General features: G+C 43.8%; 1 protein-coding gene across 2 annotated transcripts in view; it reads right to left on the reverse strand.

Moving 5' to 3' along the window:
• CPNE2 (copine 2) overlaps positions 1-23,960 on the reverse strand; it is a 476,132-nt gene that overhangs the window by 130,871 nt on the left and 321,301 nt on the right. For both annotated transcript variants that reach the window (XM_033943760.1, XM_033943758.1), the window contains exon 11: positions 21,801-21,934. In XM_033943760.1, coding sequence (XP_033799651.1) covers positions 21,801-21,934 — 134 coding nt within the window. The remainder of the gene's footprint in view (positions 1-21,800; positions 21,935-23,960) is intronic.

Genomic DNA, 23,960 nt, shown 5'->3' on the forward strand with positions numbered 1-23,960 from the left:
TTTTGGTGTCGGTTAGGGTTTTTAGAATTTGGAATAGTTTTTTGGTGTCTTGGGTTTCAGTGCCTATTAGGTTGGTGTAGTGTGCTTTTCTCTTGTTCTTTAATTGTGATTTGTATTGTTTGTTGATTTTTTTCCAGGCGTATTTTGTATGATCCGAGTTCGATTTTCTCCATTTTCTTTATAGTCGTCTACATCAGTGTTCTTCAACCTTTTTACACCCGTGGACCGGCAGAAAAAAAAGAATTATTTTGTGGACCGGCAAACTACTAGGACTAAAATTTAAAATTCCGCCCCATCTCCGCGAGCTCGGTCCCCACAAATCATTTGATCCCATCCACACAAGCCTCAGTTATGATTTTATATTGAATGTATTTTATTAAAGTATAAAAAGAAACAATATTCTGTACAATTGTCATTTTATAAATACAAATAATTCAGAGCAAGGATCACAAAACCCCTGTCTCCCCTCCTCTTCACATATATCCCCTCTACTATCAAGAAAACTGAAGAAGCCAAATTATTACAGAATGCTACACAGAAATATCATGCTAACAGAATACTGCAGTCACACATGACAGGAATAGTTTTAGGGGAGTGCAACTAGGGCAACTGCCTCCTGGTCAGAGAGCGCCCTAAGCCAGCTGGAAGCTAAAGAAGCACTGCCTGGGTTTTGCAGTCCCCAGTTATGTCTAACACCAGCTCTAGCAGGATATATATTTCAAATCTGATATATTCTAATCACAAAATAGAAATAAAATGATTTTTTTCTACCTTTTGTCATCTCTGGTTTCTGCTTTCAATCTTCTTTTCACTCTCTTCCTTCCAGCGTCTGCCCTCTGTCTCTTCAAGCCAGCATCTGCCCCTTCCATCCACTGTCTGTCCTCTCCCCCTTCCATATGGTATCTGTCTTCTTTCTATGCCCCTCTCCCCTTTCCATCCAGCTTGTGCCCCCTCTCTCCTTTTTACATGATTCATTCCAGCTTCACTGCTCTCTTCATTTTTATCTCTCCTACACCAGATCTATCATTGTTGTCCCTCTCTGCTTATTTTTCTGCTGACCTCTTCCTATCATTAATCTCTCTATTTTCTCATGCCTGTGTCTCCCCTTCCCCTCCTCTAATCTCTCTGCCAGCTGTTTCCTTCCTTTTTTCATTCTCCCTTCCCTCCTCCTCCTGTCCAGCAGTAACTCTCTTCCCTTCCTCCCCTCCCAGAAGCATCTCTCCTTCTGCAGTAGCAGCTGTCCCTTTTTTTCCTTGCCCAGCAGCTTCCCAGATCCCTTTCCCTCCTCCCCTCCCAGAAGCATCTCTCCTTCTCCTTCTCCCTCTCCAGTAGCAGCTGTCCCTTTTTTTCCCTTGCCCAGCAGCTTCTGATAGTGACTTCTCCCCTCCCAGCAGCTCTTCTTACTTCCCAGCGCAGCGATTCAGGAAGGCAGCCTCGGGTCCTTTGTTGGGTCGCGCCGCCTCTGAGGAAAGAGGAAGTTGCATCATCAGAGGCAGCCGCGACTCAGCAAAAGCCCCGCGGCTGCCTTCGTGAATCGCTGCGCTGGGAAGTAAAGGAGAGCTGCAGAGAGGGGAGAAAGCCACTGTCGGAGGCTCCCCAAGATCTCTCCGTCCCAGCGCAGACTTCAGATGTTAATCTTGCCGGCCCTGTGCGGACCGGCAAAAATTTCCTGCGGACCGCCACCGGTCCGCAGACCGGCGGTTGAAGAACTGTGGTCTACATTGTCTTTTGAGTTGTAGCAATTCAGAGTCGAACCATTTATCTGATCTCCTGCTGGGTCTGGATTTGGTTTGCAGTGGGGCTAAATCATCAAGGGTGTTGGAGCAAAGTCTTTCCCAATGTAAGATGAAGTCCTCGGGGTTGTTTTCTAGAATAGTTTCATCTATTTTAGACCAGAATATGGAGGGTTCGATGTGTTTGCTTGAGGTGTATGTTACTTTATTGAGTTTTGTTATAGTTTTTTTGTTGTTTTTGGTCCATTTGATGTTGAAAGTGTAGGTGTAGTGGTCTGACCAGATGGATCTGGACCATGTTCCGTTAGATGTATGAATTTCTGTTAAGGATGGTTGGTGGGTCATGAAGGCTGCAATATCAAGTTGGTGGCCTTTTTCATGAGTTGTTTATGGATTTAGCATTTGGAAGGATAAGGCTTTGAGAAATGAAAGTTGTCTACTTGTTTGGATGATTGATCATCTAGGTGTAGATTTAGGTCTCCTAGGAGTAGGTTGTAGGTTGCTATTAGTGAGTATTGGTATATGAAGCCTTCCACTTCGGTTCTTGCTAAAGACCAGTTTCCCGGTGCTATGTAGCAGAGCATGCAGTTTAGTGTGTCTTGTAGTGTGGTGCTTGAGAGTTGGCAAGCTAATAGGTCCATGTACGGGTTAGATGTTTTCTCAATTATATTAAGGTTAGATCTTGTTTGATTAAGATTGCTAGGCCTCCGCCTCTTTTTTTTTCCTCTGCAGACCACTGTAATTTTGTATCCTTGTAATTTTGTATCCTTGTACCCTTGTGGGCAGACTTCAGTTATTCTAATTATTCTAATTGTAATGATATTTGGAAATTATGTGTATACCTTTATAAAAAAGCTGTTAGCACTTAAGCAATGTGGCTGACACCAAGATAGAGGACATTAACCAGTTCGGGATAATTATTTCTTAAGTCCATTCAGGAACAGAAACCCATCAACAGTATGTGGTCCAAGCTGTGATCGTCTATCCTTCAGAACATGCCCAGCCGATGAAAAAGACCGCTCAGATGATGTGCTGGCAGCAGGCACTCCAAGGACTCGTCTGGCAACTCCAGAAAGTTTTCTCCACTTTGTAGATTTCGACTTCCAATAAAACAACATATCTGTGATTTCATCAGTAGAAGTCAAGTATGCATCCACCTCAGAAAAGCAGATTACATAGTTTAGAAGGTGTATCTAGCAAGTAATATTGTCATAAGATAAAATATTGAACTATCTAAAGAAAATATATACATACCTCAGACATATTTGAAGAAGTTGAAGAATATAGGTCTTCAAAGAAACTTTCATCAAGTTTTATTTTCTTATTAAGATGCTGCAAGACAGATGAGTCATCTTGAGTGTCTGCTTCTGGCAGCCTATCTACCATCTCTTTCAAGCTGGACAGTGCCTTTGCATGTTCCGTTGGTGCTAACGCTCCGAAATTGCCTTTAAACCCTGGATCCAGCAAAGCAGCAGTACAATGTAACTAATGAACTGGGAAGTATTTATCCATCATGTTAAGCAGATGGGTTTTCAGCTGTATGATGATGCAACTGTCAGAAGCCTTTGCAGTGAAGTGCTTTTGCAGCTTTATTTTTGTAGGTAATACCAGATTCAATGAGGGGCTCTTGTCAGTTGAGAGGCATTTTGTGGCCATATCAACAGGTTCCAAAACCTGAATGACATCAGCCAACAAGTCTTCATTGATATCAGCCAGCAGACACAAAACATTTCTATTAAAATTTGGCTCTGTGCTCAGTGCATGAAGATCTAAAAAAACTGGATGACACTGATTTCAATATGAACAGCACACTGTTCCATCGAGTTGATACACGTTGCTTAAGTGTTGTTAACAGCTGATTGTTAATTTTTGTATGTTTTGCCAATGTCACCAGTTCTTTCGAGGTGTCAATAAGTTTGGCGACTTCATGTGGCAAACCAGTGCCCTGCAAATTTGTCTGCTACAGTCCGTGGCAAAACAAAATTCACATTATGACATGAACATCCAATCCACGTGTATTCTCGAAAAGCAACTTTCATATTACTGGCATTGTCTAAACTCATCCAGAATTTACTTTACTGTCCATTTTATATTTTCAGATGTATGATGCTCTTCCAGTAATCAAGTAGCCAAGATACATGATTCAGTTAGCCAGTTATTAACATACTGTACAGTCACAGTTATGTAGCTGTGGTTGCTTTGCTTGTGTGTCCAGAGATCATTTGTCACCCCAAGCTGAGGCACTGAGCCGACGAGTGTGATCTTGTGTTTCTTCTCAATGCCATTAAGATGACAAGAGATAGTTGACCCACAGGGCAGACTTGGTCCAGGTCAACATTCCCATAGTTTGCACCTATGGAGATGAGCTTCGTTGAGTTCCTAAATCCTTCAACTTCAACGAAAGAAAAAAGCCTGACATCTGTTGAACACCAAAAAAGCAGCTACCTCAGATTTTATGTTACCAGGTACTTTATTGGTATTACTTGGGAGAGAAAAACCTGATAGTGCTGTAATCTTTGTTGCTGGCATCCGGTTTGCACAATAGTTCTTGTGAGCCCATAAGCCATTGGTTCCATCAAGTGATCTCCAAGAGAGAACTATCTTTAACCTTGAGCAAAGTACAAAAGGCACTTTTTTGGCATCAACCATTACCACTTTAAAAAAGTTCCATACTTTGCCCTTATTTGTTGCATATGAAATACGGTTGCTGTTTGAATCTACAAGTTTCTGAACTCCAGTTTTCTTCTCCATCACAACAAATAATAACAGAAATCAGTCTCTGTAACCAATATAAAAGGAAAAATTAAAAATTAAAATGTATTTCCTACTGTGCTGAGCAAAATAAGAATCCCATTCCCAACCCAATGTGGGCTGGCTGGCATCTCCCTCCATTTTAAACAAAGCTAACCGTATAAATGATTTTGAATATTGACTAATTGCCTCAAAAATAATCATGTTGATTATACATATATTCTAATTGTAATGATATTTGGAAATTGTTTGTATATCTTTAAAAAAAAAAAAAAGCCAATAAAACCTTTATGAAAGCTTTTAAATGATTTATCACTATGATTCACATAATAATAACTTCCTGAGAACAGATGATACAATCTTAAGGATCACCTTTGAGAGACATAGTCACTATCCCGATATCACCCAAAAAAGTTGCAGCCCATTAGTGCAAACTTAAACTAAGTGAAGACTTAAGTTGGGACAGGCTGGAAAGGAGGGAGGGACTGGGGAACACTAATTTGGGACACAGAAGGGAGGGAGGGGGCATGAACTTGGGAGTGGGACATAGGATGGAAGGATGGGGAAAGAGATACTGTATCAAGTAAGGATACTGAGCAGGGACATTGTAAAAGAGGGCTGGGGACTGAGTGGGAACTTTTGGGAAAAGGACCTAAGGATACAACACAGGGGCCCAGGGCCATGGACATAGAGCAAGGACATTGTAAAAAAGGGATCGGGACTGAGAGGGAACTTTTGGAAAAAGAACCTAAGGACGCAATGCAGGGGACCCGGGCCAAAGATATTGAGCAAGGACACTGTAAAAGAGGGCTCAGGTCTGAGTGGGAACTTTTTGAAAAAGGACCTAAGGGAGAATTGCAGGGGTCTTGTGCACAAATAAAACTGGCAAGCAGCACTAATAGAGAACAACGGAATCCAGAGGGACAACCAAAAACAGGGGAACAGGCTGAGGACGAAACAGACACACCACAGAAGGAGGATGATCGAGATGAGGCTTGGGGTCTGGCAACTTACGAGAGGGCCAGGAGCGCCAAACCACGAGGAAAAACAGCAAGAAAGAAACGGGACTTACTTTGCCTATACACTAATGCTAGGAGCCTAAGGGCTAAAATGGGAGAGCTGGAAATCCTAGCCAGAAAAAAGGGCCAAGACATAATTGGAGTCACAGAAACGTGGTGGACTGATGACAATGAATGGGATGTGGTTTTACCAGGATTCAAACTCTACAGGAGAGATAGGTCACATAAAAAGGGTGGAGGAATAGCGCTATATATAAAAGATTCCATACCTTCAACCAGAATGGAAACAACAGTAAGGGCGGACGACTTGGAATCACTATGGGTTAAGCTACCAGGAGGAACTGGAGCAGACATAAAATTGGGTCTGTACTATCGCCCACCTGGACAAACGGAAGAAATCGACCAGGATCTGGAGGCTGAACTGAGGCAGGTATGCAAAAGCGGAAGTGTGGTGGTGATGGGAGACTTCAACTACCCGGGAATAAACTGGAGTATTAGGCACTCAAACTGCATGAGGGAGACCAAATTCCTGGAGATCACGAGGGATTGTTTCATGGAACAGCTGGTCACGGAATCAACACGGGGTGATGCCACTCTTGACCTAATCCTCAACGGACTAGGGGGACCCGCTAAGGAGGTGGCAGTACTAGCCCCACTAGGAAACAGCGATCACAACACGATCCAGTACAGGCTAGAAATTGGATCATCAAAGGTGAAAAGAATTACAACGACTGCACTTAACTTCAAAAAAGGAAATTATGATGCCATGAGGAAAATGGTGGGAAAGAAACTCAACGACAACGCAAGGAAGATGGAGTCCGTAGAAAATGCCTGGACCATACTCAAGGGCACGGTGCACGAAGCACAGAACCTGTGCATCCCCAAGTACAGGAAAGGGTGTAAAAAAAATAGAACAAAAAACCCAGTGTGGATAACAAATGCAGTGAAAAAGGCGATAAGTGACAAGAAAGCATCATTCTAAAAATGGAAAAAGGACAAAACAGAGGAGAACCAAAAGGAACACAAAAAACACCAAAAGGAGTGTCATCGAGTGGTTAGGAAAGCAAAAAAAGAATATGAAGAGAGACTGGCAGGGGAAGCAACAAACTTCAAATCATTCTTCAGGTACGTTAAGGGGAAGCAACCAGCAAGGGAGGAAGTAGGACCCTTGGATGATGGGGACAGAAAGGGAGTGGTAAAAGAGGAAAAGGAGATAGCTGACAGGCTAAATAAGTTCTTCACATCAGTTTTCACGAGGGAGGACACAACCAACATTCCGGAGCCCGAGGAGATTGTAAAAGGAGAGCAGGATGAAAATCTGGTCCAGCTAGAGGTGAGCAAGGTGGATGTCCTCAGGCAGATAGACAGGCTAAAGAGCGACAAATCGCCAGGTCCGGATGGCATTCACCCAAGGGTACTCAAGGAACTAAGGAACGAAATAGCTGAGCCACTTCGACAAATATGCAACCTATCCCTAAAAACTGGAGAGATTCCGGAAGACTGGAAAATAGCAAATGTCACGCCCATCTTCAAGAAAGGCTCAAGGGGAGGCCCAGGAAACTACAGGCCAGTGAGCTTGACCTCGGTCCCGGAAAAGATGATGGAAGCACTGATTAAAGACAGCATCTGGGAACACATCGACAACATCGACAATGTTAGGAAATTCTACTTTACGGAGAGGGTGGTGGATGCCTGGAATGCGCTCCCGAGAGAGGTGGTGGAGAGTAAAACTGTGACTGAGTTCAAAGAAGCGTGGGATGAACACAGAGGATTTAGAATCAGAAAATAATATTAAATATTGAACTAGGCCAGTAACTGGGCAGACTTGCACGGTCTGTGTCTGTGTATGGCCGTTTGGTAGAGGATGGGCTGGGGAGGGCTTCAATGGCTGGGAGGGTGTAGATGGGCTGGAGTGGGTCTTGACGGAGATTTTGGCAGTTGGAACTCAGGCACAGTACCGGGTAGAGCTTTGGATTCTCGCCCAGAAATAGCTAAGAAGGAAAAAAAAAAAAAATTTAAATTGAATCAGGTTGGGCAGACTGGATGGACCATTCGGGTCTTTATCTGCCGTCATCTACTATGTTACTATGTTACTATGTTTAACTATGGGCAGTTAAAGTCGAGCCAGCATGGCTTCTGCAAGGGCAGGTCATGCCTCACAAACTTATTATACTTCTTTGAGGGGGTAACCAGCCAGGTGGATAAAGGGGAATCCATAGATATCATTTACCTCGACTTCCAAAAAGCCTTCGACAAGGTGCCACACGAAAGACTACTAAGGAAGCTATGGAACCATGGGGTGCAAGGGGAGGTCCACCGATGGATCAAAAACTGGCTGGCGGACAGGAAACAGAGGGTTGGAGTAAAGGGACATTACTCAGACTGGCAATGGGTCACGAGCAGAATTCCACAGGGGTCGGTGCTGGGACCGCTCCTATTCAATATATTCATTAACGACCTGGAAGCAGGAACAAAATGTGAGGTTATTAAATTTGCGGATGACACCAAACTATATCGCAAGGTTAATAACATGGAGGACTGCGAAGATCTCCAAAAAGATCTGACAACACTGGAAAAATGGGCCAAAAAGTGGCAAATGAGTTTCAACATAGGGAAATGCAAGGTCGTGCATATAGGGAAAAAAACCCCGATGTTCACTTACAAAATGGGGGGGGATCAGCGCTAGGGGTGAGCGACCTTGAAAGAGACCTGGGAGTGATGGTAGACACAACATTGAAGGCGTCGGCGCAGTGTGCCACGGCCTCAAGGAAAGCAAACAGAATGTTGGGTATCATTAAGAAGGGTATCATGACCAGGACAAAGGAAGTCATCCTGCCACTGTATCGTGCTATGGTGCGCCCGCACCTGGAGTACTGTGTTCAGTTCTGGTCGCCGTACCTCAAGAATAACATGGAGGTACTTGAGAGGGTCCAGAGAAGAGCAACTAAGCTAATAAAGGGCATGGAGGACCTCTCATATACTGACAGACTGAAAAAGCTAGGGCTTTTCTCCCTGGAAAAGCAGAGACTTAAAGGAGACTTGATAGAAACCTTCAAGATCATGAAGGGCATAGAAAAATAGACAGGGACAGATTTTTCAAATTAAGGGGATCAATAAGTACAAGGGGGCACTCAGAGAAATTGAAAGGGGAGAGGTTTAGAACAAACGCCAGGAAGTTCTTTTTCACACAGAGGGTGGTGGATACATGGAACGCGCTACCAGAGGATGTGATAAACAGGAGCACGCTACAGGGGTTCAAAGAAGCTTTGGATAGGACAAAGGGATTGAGGGGTACAGATAAGAGTAAAGGTAGATTATAGGTATGGGATTAGAGGTAAGTTAATTAATCAGGGACCACTGTTCAGGCACTAGGCCTGATGGGCCGCCACGGGAGCGGACCGCTGAGCAAGATGGACCTCTGGTCTGACTCAGCGGGGGCAACTTCTTATGTTCTTATGTGGGGGAGGGATCTGGGAATAGAAAAAGAGAATGTTAAGCATGGGGTGAGTGAGAGGGAAAGAGATGGTGTACATAGAGAAAGGAAGAAAGAGGAGAATTATTGGAAACATAGAAACATGACGGCAGATAAAGGCCAAATGGCCCATCTAGTCTGCCCATCCACAGTAACCATTATCTATTTCTCTCTCTGAGAGATCCCACGTGCCTTTCCCAGGCCTTCTTGAATTCAGACACAGTCTCCATTTCCACCACCTCTTCCAGGAGACTCACTGGACATGGTGATGGGAGAGGAGTGAGGTAGAGAGAGATATGAAGGAGAAAAGTTGGATGTGGTGGTGGAAACAGTGGGACAGATGGAAATGGATACAAGAGGGAGTAATGTTGAACATGGTGGTGGAGGGAATGGAGGAAGAGAATGTGGCATAGAGTTGGCTTGTTTACAAGGGCAAGGGGTAAACACAACAAGATTGGAAAGACAGTAAAATGAATTCTAACCTGTACACAAAGTTCTGGCTACACCTCCAAACAAAGACCAGAAGCCTCAAAGGATAAAGCAGGCAGAGAAGAAACCATGAGGCTGGGCATTTCATGGTGATAGTGAGAAAAACACAGCCTAACCTGGCTCATGAAAAGTTCAGGCTGCGTTCAGGATGTATTCAGGAACCCCACCCCATCCCCACAACCTGCCAATATTTTGCAAAAGGAATATCAAGTTTCAAGTTTCAAGTTTTATTCATTATTTGATTAATCGCCTATCATAACTACTAAGCGATTTACATTTACAGAAAATACATAATAAAAATTAACAATAATATAATAAAAATCTAAAAATCATTTTAAAACAAACTAGACAAATTTGGACAGGAAACATTGGGAAAGAGGGGGAAGAAATACAATTTATAATAGGAAAGGAGGGATCAATAAGGGTGAAAACACAGAATGGATGGGAAAACAAAATATATATAGCTGACTGAAGTGAAAGGGAGTTGTAAAGAGTAATTGGCATTTCAATTAAGAATTGAAAGCATCTTTAAAAAGAAAACTCTTAAGTTGGCTTTTGAATTTGTCGAGGTTTTTCTCCTCCCTTAAATAAAGTGGGAGAGAATTCCATGTTTGCGGTGCTGTGACAGAGAAAATATACTGTCTTCTGGTATTTATGATTTTAAGAGAGGGGATAACCAATAAAAGTTGCTGATTGGATCGTAAAGTTATATATCTATATAATAAAACCGTAGGCGACGCATGCGCAGTCTTATCGGCGTGCTTCCGTGATCCGTATGTCCGTGGCCGCCAAGACTGCAGCATGCCCCGCGCTTACTACGGCCCCATGCGAAGCTGACAAATTCCAACTACCCCCTCCTCTCCCGCAACAAACGCTAACGCTCATGCTCTCCTGCAGGAAAAATAAAAACTCACTGCTTGCTCTCCTCGACACGGCGCTTTACCCGGCAGACATTCAACAAAAAAGGTTGCCTACCCCTGCCGCTCTGGCAGCCTGCACGTCGCCGACTCCAACCCACCCCCTCCTCTCCCGCAACAACCACTACCGCTCATACTCTCCTGCAGGAAAAAAAAACTCACTGCTTGCTCACACATTCAAAACAAAATTGACTACGGCGCTGCAGAAGTCAGCTCTTTGCAACGGCCCCACACTTGCGGTCTCGCTGGGGTTTTTCGCGGTGGCGGCTCCTCTTGCGTCCGGCCCTGTGTACTTACTAGACTCCCCCCTTCCCGCAAAAAACGTTACCGCTCCTGTTCAAAGCGGCCTGCTGAGGTTCGCGGCCGGCTGTAACGAACCTCGCAGGCCGCTCTCCACATGGTAGCACGTTCCCTCTGACGTAATCGCGTCTGAGGGAACATGCTACCAAGTTGGAGAGCGGCCTGCGAGGTTCGTTACAGCCGGCCGCGAACCTCAGCAGGCCGCTTTGAACAGGAGGAACTGCCACCACGGGGATCGTGAGAAGAGCCACCGAAAAAAAACCTTCAGCCACAGCAGACCAGCACGCTGGAAAGGAAGTGGGAGGGGCCGAACGGAGCAGGGCAGCTCACGGTAAGAGAAGGGAATGGGGTGTGGGGGAAAATGCTTCTTCTGCTTCAGCAGGGACCTGGAGGGGAAGGGAAATACCGCTGCTGCTTCTGCAAAGGAAAGTTGAGGAGGGGGGGGGAAGAGAAGGGAATGGGGTGGTGGTGGGGGGAAATGCTGCTACTACTACACAGGGATTTGGAGGGGAAGGGAAATATCACTGCTGCTTCTGCAAAGGAAAGTGGGGGGGGGGGGGAGGGGAGAGACAGAAAAAAATACAGACAGACAAAGGAGGCTAGGGAAAAATTGCAGGAGGGAGAGAGACAGAAAGAAAGGAAGAAAGAGACAGGAGCAGGGAGAGAGACATAAATAAAGACAGACAGCCAGTCATATATTCTAGGACCCCGTTAATGTAACGGGCTTAAACACTAGTAAAATATAATAAAATCAAGGCAATACTACATTCATTTTGACTGAGGGACGAGTGTAATACTCTATAAACAGCAGGATTTCTTCGTTGTCTTTTTTTTTGTAGGAATGACTGAGCAATATATAAACATGTGGAGGGGCATAATAAAAAAAAAGTCTAAGCCCCTTTTTGGCCTAAGGCCTTAAACCTTGAAAGAAGAAGCAGGGAAAATGTCCATAATAAAAAAAAAACGTCCTTTTTTTGATAATGGCCTGCCTCTACATTCAGCTGTTTAAACGCCCAGACCACCACTACGTCTACACTTATCCCCTCACGACGTCTACACTTATACCCCATAATGAACCAAAAAAACGCCTAAGCCCCAAACGTCCAACACAAGGGCTTTTAGGCGAAGGAGGAGCCATTCCTTCACCTAAAAGCTGGATTCTGTAACCGGTGTCTGTCAAAAACAACACCGGTTACAGAATCCCCCCACCTTAAAACGATCTGGGCAGGAGGGAGCCCAAGCCCTCTTGCCTCGGCGGCACCCCAAACTCTCGACAGCATCGGGGCAAGAGGGAGCCCAAGCCCTCTTACCCTGGTGGCACCCCGAACCCTCGACAGCATCGGGGCAAGAGGGAGCCCAAGCCCTCTTGCCCCGCCGACTCCCTGACTCCCCAACAGCATCAGGGCAAGAGGGAGCCCAAGCCTTCTTGCCCTGCCGACTCGACAGCATCAGGACAAGAGAGAGCCCAAGCCCTCTTGCCCCACGGCACCCCCCCAATTACGTTCGGGGCAAGAGGGAGCCCAAGCCCTCTTGCTCTGCGGCACCCGCGGCACCCCCCGATTACGTTTGGGGCAAGAGGGAGCCCAAGCCCTCTTACCCCACGGCACCCGCGGCACCCCCTGATTATGATCAGGCCAGGAGGGAGCCCAAGCCCTCCTGGCCTCTCGCCCTCTACCCCCCTACACGATCGGGCAGGAGGGATCCCAGGCCCTCCTGCCCTCGAGGCCCTTTTCTGCCGTCAATTTCTATGTTTCTATGACCTTGTCGAATGCCTTCTGAAAATCCAAATATACAATGTCGACCGGGTCACCCTTGTCTATCTGCCTGTTTACTCCCTCAAAGAAGTGCAGCAAGTTTATCACACAAGATCTTCGTTTGCTGAAGTTGTGCTGGCTGGTCCTCATCAGATTGTGTCCGTCAAGGTGATCAATGATGCGGTCCTTTATCAGCACCTATACCATCTTTTCCGGTACCGAGATCAGACTTACCGGTCTGTAGTTTCCTGGATCTCCCCTCGAACATTTCTTAAATATTGGCGTAACATTTGCTACTTTCCAGTCTTCCGGAATCCTTCTTGATTTGATCGACAGATTGGCTATTAGTTGAAGTAGTTCAGCTATAACCCCTTTCAGTTCCTTGATTACCCTTGGATTTATGCCATCCGGTCCCGTGGATTTATCATTTTTAAGCCTATCAATCTGCCTGCATACCTCTTCTAGATTGACTGTCAATCCTGTCAATTTCCCATCTTCGTTTCCTGCATAGAGCCTGTCAGCTTCTGGTATGTTGTGTATATCCTCTTCGGTAAATACAGACACAACAAATGTATTCAGTTTATCAGCGATGGATTTGTCCTCCTTTAGCACTCCCTTTATTCCATGGTCATCCAACGGCTCCACTGCTTCCTTCGCGGGTTGTTTCCCCTTAATATAGCGAAAGAACAGCTTAAAGTTTTTTGCCTCCTTGGCTATTTCTTCCTTGTAGTCTCTTTTGGCCCATCTTACTGCCTTATGGCACCTGCTTTGATGTTTGTGATTTTTCCAGTTTTTGTCCGTTTGTGACCTTTTCCATTCATTAATCAAAGTCTTCTTGTCTCTGATTGCTTCCTTTTCAATCTGTTTTATCACCTTAAGATCATCACATACTATCACTCCCAAGTCCCGCTCCTCTTTTATGCACAAAAGTTTTTCAACCCCCTAAACTGTACTGTTCCCTCGGGTTTTTGCAAGCAGCTGTGCAGGGGACAACCTCTGAGCTCCAAAAATGTGAAAGCAAGCTGCCTAACTAAGTGTTACTGAGGGCTGATCCTGCTAGCAGCAGACTTCTGGCTGTGCAAGTCTTCATCTTCTCCCAGGCAGAAGTCGCAACAAGCACCATGCCTCCTACCGAACACAAAGAAACCCCACCAAAAATAACAAAGCCACAAAGCAGAGCAGAAACACTTCTGAGCAACTTGCTTGCAGAAAAAAAACCTGCGTGGGCAGGAGCAGCTTCCTGGGAAGGAGATAAGCAATTCCCATTATACATCCAAACCTTGTGTCTTAGGTAGGGCAACCACTACTGGGCAGGAAAACCCAATATGCTACCTCGGTGCCATTCACAAAAAGAATGAACATTGCATAAGGAATGCAGGAAGTTTTCTGAGGAGGTTAAGGTCTAAAGGTACCATGATGCCATGAGTGGGAGTATGAAGGTATAGGAAGAAACAGTATATTATTGCTGACCCTTCCTTTTGTGCATTCCCTCCCCGCTTTTCTAATTTATATTGTGGTTCTTCCCTTTTTCCCCCACTTTCAAGTCTTGTTTTCACTTTTTAATTTTTGTATATAAGTTAAAAATTTTATTGTAAGCCGTTAGACTTTTTGATAGGCGAGATATCAAATCTTAATAAAACTTGGTTTGCCATGCAGTAGACCATGTCAAATTAGCCAAATTAGTTTGGTGACAGAGATAGATGCTAGAAAATCATGTGTAACTATCTTAAAATGTAGATGGTGTCTTGTAGGATATGCACTATAAGGAAATGTACATGTGTTTCATTTTACAGCATAGGAAAATTTGTAAAATTAAGATAATGATAGAATGAATAAGAATACTGAAGACATGATTAGCAGTAGGTGAATACCCAAAGAAAAGAAATATGAGCCTCTTGTAGCAAATTTTCAACAGTTTGTGTAATCTGTCTATTCTCAAAGGCAATTGTTTGGTTCACTTCTTTGGAGGTAGTTTTAAGTTGTTCAATACAGGCATGGAATCCTGTAAAGTTCAGCAGCTTATGAAATGTCTTGTTCTCCATGCCAAGAGGGAGTGGATGCACAGCATATGAAATATAATCTGGAATGTCCATAGAGTCACTGGTTACCAGAGGCATGGAATAGGTTGTTTCATTAATAGTGATGGAGATCAGAGATGCATGGCTACTGCAGGTATTGTTCAGTAAGTAACTATATAGAAAAGTATTCTTAGGAAGGCAGATGCTATGTTACTGGTTTATCCAGAGAAAAAAACATTTTGGGGAAAAAAATAGATGAAAACAAAAATGTCCAGCTCTGAGGTAGTTCAAAATGTATGAGATAGTAGGTGAGCAGGAGAATGAGTTGTTTCAGCATGAGCTGTCAGCCTCTTTAAACTGATGAGGTTCACACTTGAAATGCAATGAAGACCAGTTATCATCTAGCAGCTGTATTCAAGTGACATGATCTAAAGGATACACGAGCATAAAGCTGTACACCAATGTTAACAATAGGGTAAATATCAGTGTGGTGTCCTGACCAAGGGATTGAAGTACAGATAGAGCATCCTTGTGGTGAACAGATTAGAATACTAACAGTCCACTAATCAAGGTGAGCTATAGCAAATTCAGGTAATTTAGTTCTAGCCATCTGGACAAGGGATAGTGGCCAGTAATCTAACTTAGCCATCATCAGAATTTTCTTTAAGATAGTATTAAACTTGATCTGTACTTGATCACATGCCAAAGCCCAGGAAATATTCTTTCCTAACCTATATTCTTCATATGCTAATGCCATAATTTTTGGTCCTATAATGGGTGAAATGAGAGCAAATGTGTCTACAATTGCATTAGACAGTTTGGAGGAAGCTTCATTAATGTGCTATGAGGAAGCATATTGAAATGTAGATCCCATCTTATTGCAGAGTACTTCTATAACAATTGTATTAAGGGAACCCTGTGCAGTACCTGTATCACCTAAAATGGTATCCAATAATTCACACTTGTATCTAAGTGGCTTGGTTTGGAGTGTAGCTGACTGCATATCAAACAAAAGATTAGGTTCTTACCTTTGCTAATCTTCTTTCTTGTAAATCCACATTTTATTCCTGGACAAATGGGTTATGCATCTCTTGCCAGACTGCTTGTAAGAAGCTTCATTTACATACTTTTCTGACCCTCCCTCTTACCTCAAAGGACTGCCATCAGGAAGCCAGTTTGCATAAAAGTAGACAGTCACCTGTAGAGGACACGGACAAAAGGGAGGTTTACAGAGAAACTCCCCAACAAATCAGTCTTATCTGCTCATAACATAAAATATCATAACAATTGAAATAGGTTATTAAACAGTATAAACCAGAAAAACTGTGCTATAAGAGACACAGCCTGCATTAACGAAAGGGGGGTGCTACAATTAGGGACCCCCGAGGCAAAGTGCAAACATATCCTGATGGTACTCTTAGTAAGGATGGTCAGGAAACCAGAAGTCCAGCATATTAAGGCAGACAATCGGCAAATCAGCAACTTCCAGTGCGGGTTCCAGGAATAGAGCATAAATTTACAAGAAATATGAGTAAAGGTAAGAACCTAATCTATTCCTGGACAAGTGGGATGTAAAAAAGGAAAACATGAGCAAAAAAGAGAAGCTCCTATAGTCTGGCTTGTAGGAAAGCAACTGGCTTCCTGTAAAGTATGTAAATGAAGTTTCCTACCAGCAGTCTGGTAGGAATAGAGCGGGATTGTACAAGAACTAAGTATTAAGTATATGCATGCAGTTATCAACAAATTGTGAGCAATTCGGGTATCTACGAGTAACTAAACATTATTTTGGAAATAAATGCCAAGTAAGGAAATGAAATTCTATAGCATATAAAAACATCAAATGGTGCATCATATTTAATCTAAAAGGGCTTTCCTTCCTGAAACAGACAGATATTGACAAGGATATTGCACACTTTGGACTATTGCAACTCCCTTCTTAAGAGTGTTTGCAATAGGAACTTATGGCATCTTCAACTCGTGCAAAATACAGCAGTGAAATTATTGCTGAATGGGAGAAAGTTTGACCACATAAGTACTTTATTACAGATTAAGCACTGGCTGCAAGTTAAATTTCGAGATGTCTTTATGTTCAAATCATTTTGTTGTTGAATAAGTAAAAGGAAAACAGCAGAACAACACTTCAATATACATTTCTGGGCCAGGAGACATACTTTATGACATGAGTTCCCCTTAGGCATGTCCTGAAAAGTACTAGGCATATCAAGCACTAAGGGACTCATAATCAAAACAGAAATACGTCTAAAAATATGCCCAAGTTGGCATTTTAACGATCAAGTGCCGATAATCGAAACGGGTTTTTAGACATATCCAGGAACTTTTTAGGCCCTTGTGCGCCCAGAGCTGAAAGGGGCATTTTTGCAGGAATGATTAGGGCGGGATGTAGGGATAATCAAAAGTTTTATTGGCTGCCTGACGGAACTTATACATTGTGACTTAGGTTATCTAAAACCAGGTAAAAGTGGCAAAAAGGTATCCAAAGTGACCAGATAACCACTGCAAGGACAAAGTACAGACCCCCACACACTGACCCCCACACACCGTCATAAAAATCAGAATAAAATCATATATACCTGCTTCCAGAACATTAGCACCTGGCATAGGAAAGCCTAGTAGAGCTGCAAAAAGGTGGCTTAAGTAGTCTGAGGGATGGCCTAGTGAACCATAGAGAGGAGGACCCAAGCCCATAATTCTGGTACATTTATGGTAGAAAATGTGAGGCCACCATAAAACCCCCAAACCCTATTGTACTGTCATATAGGTGCCACCTGCAGCCATAAGGGCTATTGGGGTTATAGACAGATGGGTATAGTGTGTGAGGGTTCAACATTATTTATATGGGAGTTGTGGTGAGATGTTTATGTGGCACCCTTTTTGTTAAGTTCACAGCAGTACCCTGTATGGTGCACCACTGCTGTTTTGCCACGTCTGGGTGGCCAGTCCATCACTTTTCTGGCCCCTCCCACATCCAAAAGGTTTTGTTCTAGGCGTTTGGGACTTGGACAATTTTTTGGACGACAATGTGGTATAAACAGAGGTACTAGCGGTCTGGACAACCAAATGACTGGACGTAGAAGTAGACAATTTAAAAAAAAACCACTTTGGGCATAATTTTTGAGAACAGACATTCTGCTGCTGCCGACTTTGGGTGACTAGCACCCTACGACTAAATCAGACTTAAGATGTTTCTTTTGATTATAGCCCTCCACTTGTTCCAGAGTGCCCACAAGTGCGCACCGCAGTAAGCCCAGTATGCATTGCACTATAGAAGACCAAAAGGAGCATGCCATCTAACAATCCCAAAAGGAATGGGCAAAAATATTAGGTTCTCTACCACATTTAAGACAAAGAGGAGAGTCAATACCCCCAAGTTTATGCAGTTGTACCTGCATAAAATAGGCCCTATATATCACCCGAGCATAAGATTCCTGGAATTCCACTCCTGTGACCAATTCAGGTATTCCCTTGATAGCATTCAAAATATCCCAGTGACCGAAGTCCTTGTGCAATTCCTTTTCCCATCCCTCCAGAACAAAGTGAGTATGTTTAGTGTATTCAATGTGAGAAGGACCTTATGCAATGCCGACTCTGAGAAATTAGCCAGTGCCATCCCTGCGAAGAAGTCACGGAGACCCTTCCTCAAAGGATGACCAAGCAGATCCCGGGAAAGAGAGAGAATATAATGTTTAACTTGGCAATAGGCAAAGGTCTCCACCCAGTGAGCCCTGAGTTGATCTCCAAACTTTGCCAAAGGTCTCAAACTACCCTATTCAGTCGGAGAATGTTCCACTGAATAGAAGCCACTTCGCTCCTAGTCCAAAAAAGTAAGATTATCTTGCCCCGGTAGAAAATCCAGCTTCCCTCTCAAGGGCAGTTGATTAGTGACTTTAGGATCCTCCCCCAGTCGGTGCACTAAGGGCTCCTTTTACAAAGGTGAGCTAGCGGTTTTAACGCATGCACCGGATTAGCGCACGTAGCCAAAAATCTACCGTCTGCTCAAAAGGAGGCAGTAGTGGCTAGCGCACTCAGCAATTTAGCGCGCGCTATTCCGCGCGTTAAGGCCCTAGCGCACCTTTGTAAAAGGAGCCCTAAGTTTCTCAAACACTGGGATGCAGATGAGAAGGGAAGATGCCACTTGACAGATGTAATAAAGCTAAGTGACGAATGGGCAGTGTAAAAATCCAGTTTGTAAGAGAGGCAGGTATACTAATGGGTCTTTTAAATGTCACAATAAACAAGCCTCATTATAAAGTCCCAAAATGGGGAGAGACAAGCCACCCTGTACCCATCCCCCCATCAAATAAGCAGAGCAAAGCCATGGTTTGTGGCGATTCCAACAAGCGTTTTGTCAACAGGTGATCTAAGCAGTGGAGATCCTTCTTCAGCAATTTCAGGGGAAGTGTCTGCAGGACATAGAGCCATTGAGAAAAGATCACCATGCGAACCAAAGCCACATGCCCTAAAACAGTCAAAGGTAGGTCTTGTCAAGCTTCAAGTTGGGTTTGTGTTTGCATGAGAAGACTAGGAATATTAACCAAATATAGAGAAGACGTAGAAACCAGAAGATATACTTCAAGATACCGAAAAGAGTCTGATGCCCAGTGAAGCAGAAAAGAGGCACCCCACTGATTTTGTAGCTCCACCGATGAGGGCAAGGTTTCAGATTATCAAGGTTCAAATAAAAGCCTGCAAAATCACTATACTCCATTATATTTTCCAATAAGGCTTCTAGGGACTGGCGAGGCTCAGTAACATGGGACAGTAAATCATCCATGAATGCAGTCAATTTAAAACATTGGTCATGTTATCTGTACTCCTTAATGTCATGAATGAGCTGCACAACAGGAAAACGCAGTTACTTAACTAAAACCGGAAGTGATGTCATCTAGTAATTCAATCTTAACTATAGCCCACGAGGGAAACGTAACTGCGTTCTCCTGCTGCTCGGCTCATTCACGGCTTCAGCTTCTTAGCCCAAGGTTGCCTTTGGCGACAGGTGGAAGGCTCCTGAGGAAGGGATCTACCCGAAACTAGGCTTAGTAGAGCCAGAACAAATTTTTCCACAGTTGGGAAATACCTGCGCGTCTTTATGAAAAAGAAGTCATTTTCAAAAATTTGATTGAGATGAACTATGGACACTATTTGTGAGCTAAGTATTATTTAAAATTTTTGATTCTGTTTTTGAGCAATTTATTTGGTTATAGCTCACTGGAGATATATTCTTATATATATATAAATTTCACTTGTGAGCACTTTTGTGTTTATTCACTACACACTTCTGTATGCCTATGATGGTGTGGGCGTGGCTTGGAAAATAGCCTGCTGATTGATCAAAGCCTGGACCTCTGCTTTTGCAGTCGTCGGTATAGCTTAACAATTACACTGAGGATACACACAATAATTATTTAGTTTCAATAGTTTTTATTGTTTGGCATATAATTGTCTATATCTCCCATGAACCTCAACCTTTCTCAAGTACTCATTGATGGCTGTTATGCGAAGTACTTGATTGGGCATTTATTAGCTCTAACAGAAACGGCAGGCAAACTGACAAGCAAGCATGGAGATCTATTACCTCAGGAAACAGGGGAAAACTGCCTCACCCGCCCAGTCACCCCAGTCAGTGACTAGTCGGACCTCGAGCACAATCAGGGCAGGTATGCAATCCGGTCCCGGTCGCGCATTCATGGAACCACACAGCCTGCACTCAACCCCATAGTGGACGGACCCAGGGTGAGTTAGCTCCCAATCCCAGAGCACTGATCTTGTCCTGCAGGCTGTCCAAGGGGCTTACTGCAGTTCTAATAACAGGGCACCCCCCCAGAAGCAGACTCTTTCAGAAGGTCTGCAATTTCCCGCCAAAGGATAGCCACTCAGGGTGAATCCGCTGCACCAGGGCAAGACACACGCCAAGAATTAATCAATTAACTAAAAGTCTTTTAGGAAAAAAAACATGAGCAGAAAAGAAAAGCCCCTACAGCCTAGGCTTGTAGAAAACAAAACTGAATGTCCAGGGGTAAGTAACAGCAGATGCCTACAGAGGGAGGGGTTAGAAATTGGTTTCAAGTTACCTACAGCTTCCAGGCTGGAATAGGTAAATGACCCGTTAGTGTAGATTTCAGAGGTTATTGTACAAGAACTAACATTGGCGAAATCTTATGACACAGATGGCCTCTTTGGAACGGATGTACTGAGCTCTTACTGACCATCATAGGCATCAAGCTTATTTAGACTGTTGAGTCTACCTTTCAGCAGTGAGGTGGGGTCCTGGAGGGAGATTTTTTATGGGGGGGAGGGGAATTAGAGGGGGGGAGAAGAGACGGGGATCACGGTAATATAAAACACGCAGGGCAAGTGACAGAATACTAGCATCGTTCTGTGCTACTCACAATAGATTTTGTATTATGGAATTGTACATGCACTTTTACTGACTACTTGCTGCTTTCTCTGTCTTGTATATTTTGCATTTGGAATTTCTCTTTGCAACTCTTTGTATTTTTATTCTTTTGTATCGCAACTTGGTACAGCGATTTGCATATTGGTTGTTGTTTGTTCACTGCTCTGTTCCTTAATAAACAGATTTTTTTTTAAACCCCCGCCAGGGAACACCAGACATGATGAGTTGCTGGAGAAGGCAGCAGGAGACACCAGCTAGTGTCTTTCTGCTTCTATGGCGTTATGTAATCTCTTTTGAGATCTCTTTAAATTTGTACTTTTCATGTGGGATGCTCTTCGGCATTTTTATCCCAAAGTATTTTGCTATGCTTCCTGACAAGATCCTTTCATTCCTCTCAGTGGTATCTATTTCAGATGCCATCAGTTCACCAGGTTTCCACCACAATTTATAGTTGCCAGAGATCTTATGTGCTTCCTCTTCACTGTCCACTTTTAAATGGCTGCTTAAGACCCTTTTATTTTTTCAGAATGCATTTCCCAAGTCATTGGTCACTTGATCAAACTGGCATGTTGGTGATTTTAGAACCAGGGAGCTGAGGAGGATCCATGGAAGACAAAACATTTGTACTGTATCTTTTGATATGTGACGTTGCAGTGTATTTCTGGATTTTTACTGTAACCTGTTTGTAGAAACTTTGTGTCCCTGAGATGTCAAACAAATTTAATAAACCTGAACCTAGTAAGTGTCCTTATCATTAAATTTAAACTCATCATGCTACCATATTGAGGGCCTCGTCTTTCAGTCCCCAAGAATTATAGAAAGATGCTCAAATGATCAACTACCTCTTTGAATAAAATGATAAATATGTCAACTCCCTAAAGCTTAGCATCAAGCCAGCCAGAGGTGATATAAATTGTAATTCCTGTACTCACGAGTCATAATCCTGAATTATCTGTCCAACAGACCAGAGTGCAGACAAATACTCATTTGTGCCCATAGGATTAATATGGTGCAAAGATGAAGGGTCCTGGGGATTTCCATTTGATGCTGTAAAGTCAATTCCAACCTAAATGAAAAAGGAAAGAAAAAAAACATCTCAGTATCATATGTCCAATCACCAGCAGAAAGATTACTTAAAGCAGTGTTTATCAACCTTTTTACACCTATGGACCGGCAGAAATAAAAGAATTATTCTGTGAACCGGCATTGGCATCGGTTGACTAAGTCGTGGGCCAGACCCCGCCCATCTCTACCCAATCTCCACCCCAGACCCCGCCCCCATAATAGTACTAATTGTAACACTATTTTTTCCATTCATTTTTCAAAGATACACAATATAATATTTTTAACAACACATAATGGTTAACCACAAAATAGTTTAAAGCACAAAGCACACTGACAGCAGATGTAAATTCTCAAAATTGACATAAATCAATCACTACATTCAAAAATAAAATCATTCCCCCCTACTTTTGTTGTCTCCCTCCCTCCATGCTGTGCCTTACCTTCTGGCCTGCTCCCGCCTGGCCATTTTATGCCGCCACTGGCGTTATCTTCAGGCTGGCTCCCTCTTCCTCACTGATGCAGTGCACAAAGCTGCAGGCTCCTTGCGCGTCCCGTGCCTCATCTGGAAGCCTTCCCTCTGACGTTGCAACGTCAGAGATAAGGCTTCCGGTTCAAGCACAAGATGCGCGTAGGAGCCACTGCTTGTGGCTTTGTGCACTGAATCAGTGAGGAAGAGGGAGCTGGCTCAAAGATAATCATGGACCGGCGGTTGAAGAACACTGTTTTGGGCCTGATGCACATGCTGGCCCTGTGGACCGGCAGGAAATTTCTGTGGACCGGTGGTTGAAGAACACTGACTTAAAGGGTATAATAGACAAAATAAGACTAGCATGGGAGAAAAAAATTGAACATTATTTTATGAATTAGAATTTCAAATATTATAAAGAATGGTAGAAACAACATGTAGAAAGAATGGAACGTGTAAGATTCCTACAAGATTTTTTTCCTGTAGGTTAGTATTGAAAACAAAGAATCTGGGAAGACTTAGGGAGAGATGGACTATTGGTAACCCATATCAAAGCAAGAAAAAGCACTGTGACATAATCTATGATAAGTTATGATGACAGTGTCCTAAAACCAGCTGCTAATTGCAACAAAAATTATATAGAGTCAAAGGTACCTATCTAATTGAGATTCTAATTCCCCTTTCCAAGAGATTTGACTGCATATAATAGACAAACCATTCAACATCACTGGTGAGTTCTAGACTAGAGAGCTGCATGGGAACGGGGAAGACGGGAATCCTGCGGGATCCTGTGGGATCCCGCTGGTTCTCCCTAGGGTCACGGTGATCCCTTGGGGACGCCCCCTAGGGTCACGGGGATCCTGCGGGGTTCGATGCACTCAAGCTGCGAGGCTCGTCTTCTTTTTCTTACAGCCGACCGGAAGTCTTCCATGATGTCAGCACTGATGTCAGAGGGAGGGCTTAAGCAAAGCCCTCCCTCCCTCCAACGTCAGCGCTGACATTGGGGAAGACTTCCGGTCGGCTATGTGTGCTGGGGCAGTGCAGGCAGGAAACAGAAGACGAGCCTTGCGGCTCGAGCTCCATTTTGCTGATAATTTGCTTGCAGATGAAGGCTGGGAGGTGGAACACATAAGGGGAGAGGGAGTGCGTTTTTGGACACAAGGCATGAACTTGGGAAAGAGGATGGAGGAAGGGAGGGAAAGAGATGCTGAGGTGGGGGAGGAAGTGCATTTTTGGACACAAGGCATGAACTTGGGAAAGAGGATGGAGGAAGGGGGGGAAAGAGATGCTGAGGTGGGGGAGGGAGTACGTTTTTGGACACAGATGGCATAGACTTGGGAGAGAGGAAGGGAGGGAAAGAGATGTTTGTGTACAAGGGAATGGAAGAAAGGAAAATTTTTGGTCATAGGGAAGGAGTGAGGTACAGATGAGAGGGAGAAATATTGTGGTGGAAAAGGAACACTGGGACAGATTGAAATGGATGCAAGAGGGAGGAATGTTGGACATAGTGGTGAAGGGAATGGAGGGAGAGATGTGGCATGGTGCTGGAGAGGGGTGATAG

Source organism: Geotrypetes seraphini, chromosome 4 (genome assembly GCF_902459505.1).
Source record: "Geotrypetes seraphini chromosome 4, aGeoSer1.1, whole genome shotgun sequence".
Taxonomy (NCBI): domain Eukaryota; kingdom Metazoa; phylum Chordata; class Amphibia; order Gymnophiona; family Dermophiidae; genus Geotrypetes; species Geotrypetes seraphini.